This window comes from Bacillus rossius (genome assembly GCF_032445375.1).
Source record: "Bacillus rossius redtenbacheri isolate Brsri chromosome 9 unlocalized genomic scaffold, Brsri_v3 Brsri_v3_scf9_1, whole genome shotgun sequence".
Lineage (NCBI taxonomy): Eukaryota > Metazoa > Arthropoda > Insecta > Phasmatodea > Bacillidae > Bacillus > Bacillus rossius.
In genome coordinates, this window is record NW_026962012.1 from 20,961,045 (window position 1) to 20,973,361 (window position 12,317).

At 44.6% G+C, this 12,317-nt stretch overlaps 1 protein-coding gene across 1 annotated transcript in view; it reads right to left on the reverse strand.

The window, feature by feature from the left end:
• Nucleotides 1–12,317, reverse strand: part of LOC134542739 (E3 ubiquitin-protein ligase TRIM45) — a 116,924-nt gene that overhangs the window by 39,322 nt on the left and 65,285 nt on the right. The window contains exon 20 of the mRNA XM_063387236.1: nt 11,220–11,433. Coding sequence (XP_063243306.1) covers nt 11,220–11,433 — 214 coding nt within the window. The remainder of the gene's footprint in view (nt 1–11,219; nt 11,434–12,317) is intronic.

Consider the following 12,317-nt stretch of genomic DNA (forward strand, 5'->3'; position numbering starts at 1 on the left):
AAATTGTATTCTTTTAACATTATTAGAACAACTGCTTCTTTCATGTTTGCGAGCATTTGAGGTGATAGTAAATGATGCGTCACAGTATTTGCACTGACGCAATGTACGCTCTTCATTAGTTGAAGTCTCCTCTGCAGTCGGTATCGGGATCTCCGAGGCTGTCGACACCGCAGCCATTGAGCTCTCCGCTGTCGTGGTCTCCTCTGCATCCGGTATCGGAATCTCCGACTCCATCATCGTTGCTGTCATCGAGGTCCCTGCTGCTGACGGTAAACAGTCTATCCCGGTCGTCATTGGAGCAGTAACTAAATCTCACGAAACTTACTGAAGAGATCAGGTCCGTACTGCACCGCGGCCAGAGGTAAACTGAGGATCCACTCGTCTGAACCTCGCTTATATACCCGCGGTCTACTGGAATACTACATTGGTCAAAATATTGTCTGTAATTAAAATTAATTTTTATTAGGTACCTAAAAATTGTAGAAATAAAGAACAAACACAAGTTCAGGTTTTACACATTTATTTATAAAAATTACACAAATGCATGTTAGGTTAAGGAATAAGCATTTTCGCAAGCAAAGTCTTTAATGCCGCATGAACTGCCTCTTCGACTCCGGTTCCAACTGGTTCGCAGGTCACGGGATCAGGAACACAGGTTTCCAGCTGGTCATCTTCTGCGATGTCGTCATCTCGAGCAAGACATGGTCGATGACGTCTGTGACCACGTCTGCGCCTTGGCTCTACTGCAGTGCTAGTTGGGACAGATTCACTGCCTGAACTTCGACGACGAGACGCACACCGTTTGGACGTCTGCGTAGAAGCATCACAGGTAGCAACAGGTTGCAACACGCTCATGTTTGGTGTTGCACATGCAGACGAGGCGACTACCTCAGCGATGCTAGCAGAAAGGATTGTGTGCGGTCTCGTGTGATAGACGGCACAGTTTCCAGGTTCGCAACAGTCTAATAGCTGCTGAGTTGGTTCGTAGGACACAGGAAAGTGCGCAAACCGACAATGCTGAGCGCCTCCATCACAGGTTTCTGTATATGTACGTAGATACCCGGAATCCCAGTAGCTGTACTCGACACTTCTGAAGCTAGGTCGTACGCACACGTACACGATAGCAGGATGAAACGTAAACATCTTCTTGCGGGTAGAACGACAACTGAAGGCACGTACGTATGTACGACATTTATATATGCGGGCTCCTACTAACAATGTGTGTGCCATTTCTGCATTAACTGCGAGTTTGTACAGGCACAGACACGTTCAAATTTGTCACTTGGCTGCACGTCATTTAATGCACTAAGCTTGCGCAGGGAAGGACAGCCATAGTCGGTCTGTAGGTCTACAATTTCAACTGCTCCGTCATCACACAGATCTCGTAGACATTTCCTCTGTTCAGATCCGGCAACGTATATTGTTTCGTTTTGAAATAATAAATCTTGCAGCGTGTTTTTCACTTGGTGGTATGGGATTTTTCCTTCGTCCCACTCTAGTCCGTGATAATATTTGCATAGCCATTCGTTCGACCGTTTACTTTTTCCATCTAGTAGTTTCCAAGGATACGGGGGTCGGAAGCTGCGGGTTCGAGTCTTGTCTCCTGAGGTGACGGCAATTTCTTTGAGAACAAAGCCGTTTTGGCTCTGGAAACCTTGCAGGTTGCAGTACATCTTGTCGCTAGCAATGCTCGATCGTAACTGAATTATTATCGCAAACGAAACAGTATTTAAGTCAGAATTTTCACAAGTTTGTCTCGACAATTGTACGATGCAAGCCGATCGTGAAGTATCAGACAAAAAGCATAGGTGTTTGGTGGAATATTTCCGCTAGTCGTTGTCTCGATCCTACAGTCGATGATGTTTGAATTTAATCGATCATCCTGTTTGGAAACGTCAAACACCATTAACGGAGCCTTGTTCTTGAAACTGTCGGGACTCAGTATCGGTAACTGTCTCCGCCCATAGTAAGCTTGCTGAAACTTGGCATACATTTGATATGTGAGAAGAAATCTTCCACTTTCAAAGTCCATGTTCATATCAACGTACGGATAACTTTCGCTGTTTAAAAATATTTTTACATTACGTAATTGACAGTTATCGATTAAGGAGCGACATACCCCTGCATTGAGCTGTCTTCTGGTCTGAAGCCCGACGATGATGTATCTTGGTTTTTCCGTAGCGAAGCTGGACTTTACTATCCAATTGATACGCTGACTATGAGGCAAGCCAGGATAAGTTTCCAGGCTCCAGGATCGGAATGGCACATCGAAGTTCTTTCCATTTTCTATGTTCTTCAACATCTTGACTCGTTCAATGGTGCTCACTTGGATGTGGGGCAGCATCCACTCGATAGACTGTAGTGTTAGCGAGACATCTTGAGGGTTTTCTGCAGCGGCGACAATTGCATTAATGTGCGTGTTGGCTAGAAGCAGTACGAGCTCTTGTTTCGAATTAATGATTATATGCCTGTAGTCCTCAGCGAATCCAAGAAGCATGGACAGAGGAACACAAACTTCGAACTTTCCTTCGGCATAAACCGGAAGCTTATATTCATCCTCGAGAGCCCAACCGGCCATCTTTGCAGCAGTCAGTTCATTTGGCGTGAGCGAAAGGTAATTTTTCATAGCAGATGTTATGCCTACATCTCTCGTCTTGTCTACTTCGACGCCATTGAGTACATATGTAATGCGCTCGATGATGTGAAGAATACCATTGCAGGATATTGACGTTGTTGTTGGATGCGTACCATCCGCTTTTGTCAGCGTGCCTCTTATACGTTGAAATGACTGTGAAGGTAAAGTACAAATATCTTGGTGCTGTACAGCAATGCGTACTTCTGATGGTAGTGCGTACGGTCCGAGCAGGAAAGGCTGGTACTCGTGCAATTCCATTTTCGTAATGCTGTCATCAAAAATGACCGGATCTTCCACGTTGAGGATTTCGTCTTCCATATTTATTCGGCACTTGTCCAATACTAAGAAGATACTTTATGTTGTCAGGTGTTAATGCACCGATGTCTGGTAGAGAACTGTTCTTATTCACGGCAATACGACATTTTATAACTGTTCGGTGTTACGAACTTTATGCCCATCGCTTCAAGTGCAGACATAATGTAATTTCTTCGTCTTGAAAATTCACCAATCGTCCTCGCTGGTCAACGATTCTGACGACGACTTCGTGTGCGCACTTCACGACGACTGGAACGTAAATGATACTTTGCGGTACTTCGACCAGTTTATATCCTGGCGGGACCATCGGCGAAAACTCGTGCAGCATGTTGCTTAGTCTTCCGTTGAGATACGTTCCACTTGCCAAATTAAATTTTATTCTTATGACATTCACAGGCAAAATGTTTACTGCGCGCGTATATTCGGACGTTCTTCCTGCATCATACACCTTTGATTCGAATCCTAGCATCGAACCTATGGTCCCAGGTTTCGTAAAGTCGACAATTTCACTGCATGTTAGAATGATTTTTTGAGTGTTTGGATTTCCACGCAGTTGAAAGTCTACATCCTGTGGTAACATATCCCTAATGTAATTTGCAATGTCGTCAATTTCGTAAGATCCAACAGGTAACTGTATTTCATGAACGGTCCCATCGCTTTTCAGGAAGCAGATCTTGCAATTTTCTTCGTCGATATTCGTTATGGCATTATACGTTTGAAAATCTACGAGTCCGATACACCATTCTCCGTCTAAATCCAGAGGCGGGAAATGAACCGCCCGAAGCTCAGATGCGTGACCTGTCAAGGTAAGTGTTATCGACATGACTAATAATATATCAATATTGCACAACCTTTAAATAGCAATTGTTTTTGTCAGCTAAATTTTTTTAGTTAAAAAGCGAAGACACAAGTGTCCGCAGTTTGTTTGATTAGGTTTCTGTTCAGTTTCGTAATTGTAGAACAATGTAGTGGTCCGGCCCAGGTACCGCCTAAGTTCTGGCGGAGGTCTCAAATTACCGAAACTATCGTAGTACTCGGCCATTTTTCCAGACTTTATATACGCTACCCAGTGCGTGCCGCGACCTGCCGACGTGTCTAAATTAATTATGGCGCGTTCGTTGGTTTTTGGTTTGCTGGGTAAAGTGTCTCGCATAAACACGCCGCAGAAATTTGGTATTTTCAATTTGCGAGCGTACTTTATTAAATCTACATTGGTGAGCGGTCGTTTCGGCAGAGAACTTAGGATTTTCGTTTCTTTTTCATGCCTCGGCCTGATTTGTGAGGACGTAAATACAGTCCTGCGCCGTTTTTTTTTACCCATGGCAATGGCTTCCATGCTTGCATTATGTCGCTGTGCTTCTTTTAACTGCTTGCGCTCATTCTTCGAAGTGTTGACTGCCCGCACTATACCGCTCGTTGCACCGATGAGACCGCCGAGAGCACCCAATGCAGGCAAAAGCAAAAGAAGAAATCCTCCTATAATCTTCTTGTCGAGAGTCTGTAATTTTTGCTTGGCTTTTTGTATGCCTGCTCCAGTCTTGCGTTTGGACTTGCGTGAGTTAGTCTTTAACTTGATGGAGCTGGTTCGTCGAGCACCCAGTCCTAATTTGGTCTTTGCCTTCATGATTTTAGATAAGCCCCAGGCTGCGATTTTCTCTCCTAGTCCCGCGTTCGTCGATTCGCTTATTTCTTCAGCTTCCTGTGCCAATATCTCATCGGCCCGGTGTCTGGATTCCAGATCCTTGCTGAGGGAATACGCAATATCGTGCTGCTTGCACTTTTCGTCGAGAGAATTAATGCCCACGTCACCGCGAGCTAACCTTTTCGTTAGTTTAGTGCCGGGGCCGCAAAATCTGTAGCCGGGAATGTGTAGCTCGAAAGGTAGATTGTTTATCAGCGAGTTCACGAGTCCTGCACCGCTGTGTTTTTTGTTCTTACCTCTTCGAGTCATTACGCGCAACTGACCAGAAAGTATAAATACGCTTCTTTTATACAATTTTTTGTCAGTACAACGCAAGTAGTCAAGCAAGATGTTTGTTTGCCCGTGCGCATTACGCAAGACGATGAAACTAGCGGTCGTGAATCACGACATGGCTTACTGTTGCCTTCTGCTGTACGATGCATAATGGCGGGACGATCAAACTGTGGCAAAACGTGCGTTCTACTGAGTTTACTGGAGGAACCAAACGGTCTTCGGTTCGAGAACGTTTACTTGTATTCCAAGTCGTTGCAACAGCCAAAGTACCAGCGCTTGGCCACTGTTCTACGCTCGGTGGAAGGACTGGAGTATTTTCCGTTTAGCGATAATACCGATGTGGTGTCTACCGACGAAGCAAAGCCTAATTCCGTGTTTGTTTTCGACGATGTAATGTGCGAGAAGCAGGGCATTATACAAGAGTACTTTTCCATGGGCAGGCACGCCAAGGTAGACTGCGTATACCTGTGTCAGACGTACAGTAGAATACCCAAACATCTCCTACGAGATAATGCGAATGTTATAGTGCTTTTTCGCATGGACGAACTTAATTTGCGTCACGCCTACGACGACCACGTAAACACCGACATGACGTTTCAGGAATTCAAAGACATGTGCTCCTTGTGTTGGAAAGACGAGCACGGATTCATAGTTATAGTCAAAGACTGGCCTCTATATAAGGGCAGGTACAGACGAGGTTTCGATCAGTTTATCGTCAAACATGAATCATAGTATTTCGAAATTCGGTCGTAGCAGCAGAAATACTGTATGCCACGACTCTGATATCCGCAAATACATTTCGCTACTTGGCCAAGAAATAAAACGCGCAAAAGACGAAATAATAGAGTATCTCGTTGCCATAGACCAGCGTGTGGAAGCCTCGGATTCTCGCATTCGCGACATGATCGAAGTATCGAATGCACAAAGACGTGACGAATTGAGGACTTTACAAAGTAGTCTGAAAGCATCACTATCGCACTTGACAACTAATTCAGATTTTGCTACACACAAGAAAGAAGTTTCTGCGAATGAATAATAAAGTATAAAAGGAGGACTTGCAGTATGTTTTCAGCCAGTACAATGTCTGACCTGGCCAGTGACCTTCAACGAGCCATACAGTCTGTTCGTGAAAAATATCTACTTGCTAGACGAAACAGACTTGCACGTGAGATGGAAAATGAAGAGATATTTAAGCCGATCACTAGTGGCCTCGACGAACTTAAAAACAAGGAAGAACCAGCCATCATTGTGAAGACAGAAGTTGAAGATGAAATGCCAACTGAAAAGAAGAGAAAGTATGAACCAGATCGAGAAGAAGAGGACTTAACGAGTACAGAGACCATGCACAAGAAAAAAATACCGAAAAAGGGACATCAAGTGAATGCAATGGTCCGACCATACCTGATATCGTTTACGAGTCGGAATAATGAAACGACCTACGGAGTGTACAGAAAACATAATAAGTGGTTCCTCAGTGCTAAAGAAATATATTTTATACCAGGAAATATCGTTCGCATAGAAGAGTTCAAAACGCGCGGGACTCCGGGTCTGTACGAATTGCTGTTTCGCAGGGAGCCTAAAGGATATTCTCACCAAGACTTACAAGAGTACAAAAAGCTGCTAGAGCTAACCAATGCACATTTTCGCGATAACGATCCAGATAGTGGTGTATATAAAGACGAAGATCATGAAAAAATCGACATTCTCGCTAATCTCTTCAGTGAACTAACAATACATGGTGAAGGTTTAAAAAAGCTAGAAAGTGGTCAGATATTTGACTATGTATATTGGGACGACCCCAATGAATTAGTTGATCGTCTTAGAATTCTACATGCTTCGCTTAGTGTAGGAAACTATTCGCACATCAATGAAATAGTCTCCATACTTGAAGAACTGAGGGAAGCCGGCTACATACAATGAGTCGAACCGGAATCGCTCACGAACTTCATGCTCCTGCTAGACGGAAATACCTTCGTCGCAAAGTCATAGTTCGCGGAATTGATGATTTATTCCAGGCGGACCTTGTTGAGATGATACCGTATTCCCGATTGAATAAAGGTTTCAAGTAAATGTTGACAGTCATCGATGTTTATAGCAAGTTCGCTTGGGCTAGACCTGTCAAATCAAAGACTGCAACTGGAGTAGTCAAGGTCATGGACAGTATTTTGCGTGATGGACGTGTACCTTCGCACCTGCAAACGGACCTCAGGAAAGAATTCTACAATGCAACCTTCAAGGCCTTGATGAAGAAGTATGGCATCAAGCACTACTCTACATTTAGTAACGTCAAAGCTTCTGTTGTCGAAAAGTTTAACAGAACTTTGCGTTCCAAGATGTGGCGGCAGTTCACGGCTAACGGAAATTCCAAGTGGCTTGACATCTTGCCGAAACTAATAAGCGAGTATAATTCCACGGTGCATTCTACCACGAAAATGAAGCCAAAGGATGTAAAGGACAATCGCCTGCTTCGAACAGTGTTTTCCAACACGAAGAAGAAAGATCCACGAAAGCTTAAAGCTAACGTCGGTGACATTGTGCAGATCTCCAAGCAGAAAGGTATTTTCGAGAAAGGTTTCACTGCGAACTGGAGTTCTGAACATTTCCGTGTGACACATGTTCGTGAATCAGAGCCTAGGACCTACTACCTCGAAGATTTAGACCACAAACCTATCCGTGGCGGCTTCTATGCCGAAGAGATTCAGCCTGCGATGTATCCCGATACGTACTTGGTGGAGAAGATTATAAAACGAAGAAATGGACGGTCCTATGTCAAGTGGTGGGGCTTTCCAGCTCGCTTTAATTCGTGGGTGGCAGATTCAGACAACGAGAAATCCACAAGACTTTAGTTCTTTGTCTGTGGTTTTTTTTTGTACTTGTCGTAGATTAGAATTTATGTAATAAAAATTTTTAAAAGTACTTGCGGTGTTTTTTATTTTCTAAAACCTGTCACTTTTGTGGTATTTTTTAAATTAAAGTTGTTTTGTATCGGCCAGGGATCGAACCAAGGTCAGGAATCAATAACTTCCACAATGAGTTAAATTTCTGATGAATTTTGGAATTTTTCCCGAATCTATAGCATTAGAATTACGGATTTTCAAGATGGCTGCCGTAACGAAAAGTGCAACGGTGATTTAAAGATTTTTATTATTTAATCCGATTATTTAATTTTTTTAATGATTTTTAAATTTTTTTCAGATTTTCTAACATAAAAATTACGGATTTTCAAGATGGCGGACATGACATCATACTACCTGATGATATATGTGCTATGAAAAAAAGTGGTGGGGGTAAGTCAGTCTGCCTGCAGCCACCATTGAGGAAGGAGCCTGTCACCATTTTTATTTTTTTTTGCACCCATCGGGTTCGAACCGAGGACTCCGAGCTCCGTGTCTAAAAAGTACGTTTTTTAAAAAAAATTATTAAAATTTTATTAATTTAATTTTTTTATAAATTTTAAAAAATATTTCGTTAAAATCGGATAATAAATAATAAAGTTAAAGATGGCGGGCATAACGGAAATTGCAACGGTGCGTCATAATTCAAAATGGGGGAAAACAAAATGGATGAATGTCCGAGAAAACAAAATTACATCATCCAAGATGGCGTATCAAAGATTTCGGATCCAAAATGGCCGCCGGGGTCAAGGTCAAGGTCAAAGGTCAAGGTCAAGGTCATTCAAGATGGCCGCCGTGACATCACAATCCAAGATGGTGGCTCGGCTCCGGCTACACCGCCTGCCGCCTGTTTCCGGAGCCCCATTTACATACTACTTATCTACGATGACCTTTACATGACTACTTTTACGAGAAAGATCTATACGGACTAAATAACGCCTAAACACTACTGTAGTGGGAAACATCCCTTGTCCTGTTTTATCACATCTTAAAAGAAAAACGGTGAGGCGTCCCGATGATGTAGATACGATGCAGTCAGTCCCGAATCGTGGCACGCAGTAAGTTAGGGGCGGCCGAAACTCGTAATTAAAAGGCGGCGTTACAGAAAGAAAGAGGGAAAGACTTAGGCTTTCGGACCGAAAGGTTCCGAAGATTACCGAGGTTCTTGTCGAGGAAGGCCGACTTCGATATCTCGAAGTTGGTGGTACTGCCCGATGTCAGCGCGACCTACTGAGGCGTGGCTTAACTGAGCAGAGGTCATCTCGCACGAGGCAGCCGCTAGAAGCATGTAGCTTATGGAGAGGACTGAGCCAGCGCTCTGGTGGCCGGGGACGGAACTACAGTACTGGTTACTGCGGGGGATGCCAGAGGGCAGGCGTTCCGCGGACGTACAAACTCCCAGGCGAAGTGATTCTCAAAACTGCCGCTAGATGGCATAAGCATGTACTTCATGTGCTACTGCCGTGGCCTTGGGACAGGCCGACCCTGGCCGGGGTTAGTGGCCGGTCAAAGACCCGGGGCGGTGTTCCCAGGAAAACGTGGAGAGGTGGTGAAAGTGATCAAAGTGGGAACGGCGGTCTACAGGACCCGGAGGCGTGACTAGACTTTGGCGAAGATGATTCGCCATCATGCCAAGAAGTGCTCGTGTCAGGCGAGGTATTGGAACTGCCCTGTCCTGAGAGCTTGCAGGGCATAGCAGTCCTCGTCACGGAGCGGAGGCGAATTACATGCGACGTCCGTGCGCCCGTGTGTCCGTGCTAAACCTTAAACAACATTGCTGGCAGCTTCCCTGCTCCCTTTCTATAAGCCTCAGCTGCCATAAATTCGAATAGGGAAGCCTCATCTAGTCCAAATATTCACTAGGTGAGGATAAGCTTAGATATTCGGATGAATAAAGCCATTACACAGGGTTTACACAATATATTTATATGAATTACCAAATTCACCCAATCTAATTTTATACCTATGTGTATTGAAAGTGAAATAAAAAATTTTTAATTTCCGTAACATTCATTATTTATGTGTCAAAACCATGTATCTTCTAAGTCTGTAAGAAGTATTCCTGGGCGGTTGTAGTCGGGTTAATTATATACGGGTGGTCAGGGGTCTAGCTCGAGATGCTAACCCTCCATTTAATTGAAGGGCAAAATAAAATTAAACGAAATAATAATTCAGGCATCAAATAAAACTTATTAAGAAACTATAAGTTTATAGGTCCATTATAGTCAGGAGGTACGACCTTACGTCAGGTTCTCCACAACAAACTGTAGAAGAGCCTCGCGGCTAACTCACACATATCTGGTTCTCGGAGTTCTCAGAGCAGCAGGCAGTCTGTCTTTGCCAGAGGACAAGAACAGATATCATTTCCCTAAACGCAACTGTTGTCTTAGTTAGCCTACTGTGTTAGTTTGTGCTAATGTCGTCGTGGTTTACAGAATATGTGTAGTCACATCGCTGGGTTCACCTGTGAGTCTCTGTATTGTCTATTCTATCTGTTTAGTATCGTCGTTGGGTTGATATGTTTGTCGCTGTGGGTTTTAGATATTTTATGTAATTATATACAGTTTCGTAATTTATGCTGTCTTTTCGTTGTTTTTCTGTGCTCTATTTTTTTTTTGTTTTACTAATTTCTTCCACGGAATTTTCTGTGATGTCTAAATTTTAATTTTGGACATCGCCTAATTTGGGTTTGTTTGCTGTGTATTTGAATATTTATCTTTTTAGTTTGTTATTGAGGTTTCTTATTGCATAGTACAGTAATGGCATGTGTTACAAATAACATCTGAAAACATAAACTATTGCTTTACTGGACATAATATTATCTGTATAACATGACAATGTACATTACACATTCTATACCCCTAAGGAAGCTTTCTGTAGACTAGTAGAAGGTCATAACCCTACATAACTCTGATAACGTGGGCCTAAGAGGCATTAACACACGACGCAGGCACCGAAACAATGAAAGGAATCAGGCTTGACATAAGGTGACGAACCGTGCCTGTATAGCCGGAAGAGTATTAGGGGAAAATAATTACAATTCACAATAAGAAAAGCCATGCAGGGATTTAAACCCTGGTTGCCATCAGGCGAGCTCACCTCTCAACATTATTTGGGTATAGGGAGAGATTTCATGGAACAATTTGAAAGGAATGAAAGAAAAATAAGGAAGTTAGCTTATTTGGAAGATAGCTGATGTAAGTAAGAGCTATATTTATTGAATTGAGGAAACAATTTTTAACAAAGTTATTAAATTTATGTTGGTGGCTGTGACATAGTGTGTTATGATTACCAGCTACTGGGCTTCATTATCTTGAAACAGTTCCCGAAAACCAATATTTATTCCAGCAATAAAATGTAATTACAAACGACAAAGAAGGATGATAGGCAGGACATGTACCATCCACGTTGATAAGGCAGTGCTGTGGTGACACGCTCTGTGTGCTGACCACTCCGTACAGAGTGTAGGCCCGGCGCAGACCCGCGCTCTCCCGTGGCAGGAACTGCAGGCAGTCCAAACCAGCTGGCTCGAGCAAGCTGGATGTAGCGCCGTGCGCCTTGTAGTCGGAGCACCACTGTAGACGGCGCAGTATCGGCCCAGCGAGGCTCAGCAACTACCTCGGCACAAGGCATACCACTGTGTGTCATGTGTGTGCGCCTTGTAGTCGGAGCACCTCTGTAGACGGCGCAGTATCGGCCCAGCGAGGCTCAGCAACTACCTCGGCACAAGGCATACCACTGTGTGTCATATGTGTGCGCCTTGTAGTCGGAGCACCTCTGTAGACGGCGCAGTATCGGCCCAGCGAGGCTCAGCAACTACCTCAGCACAAGGCATACCACTGTGTGTCATGTGTGTGCGCCTTGTAGTCGGAGCACCTCTGTAGACGGCGCAGTATCGGCCCAGCGAGGCTCAGCAACTACCTCGGCACAAGGCATACCACCGTGTGTCATGTGTGTGCGCCTTGTAGTCGGAGCACCTCTGTAGACGGCGCAGTATCGGCCCAGCGAGGCTCAGCAACTACCTCGGCACAAGGCATACCACCGTGTGTCATGTGTGTGCGCCTTGTAGTCGGAGCACCTCTGTAGACGGCGCAGTATCGGCCCAGTGAGGCTCAGCAACTACCTCGGCACAAGGCATACCACCGTGTGTCATGTGTGTGCGCCTTGTAGTCGGAGCACCTCTGTAGACGGCGCAGTATCGCCCCAGCGAGGCTCAGCAACTACCTCAGCACAAGGCATACCACTGTGTGTCATGTGTGTGCGCCTTGTAGTCGGAGCACCTCTGTAGACGGCGCAGTATCGGCCCAGCGAGGCTCAGCAACTACCTCGGCACAAGGCATACCACTGTGTGTCATGTGTGTGCGCCTTGTAGTCGGAGCACCTCTGTAGACGGCGCAGTATCGCCCCAGCGAGGCTCAGCAACTACCTCGGCACAAGGCATACCACTGTGTGTCATGTGTGTGCGCCTTGTAGTCGGAGCACCTCTGTAGACGGCGCA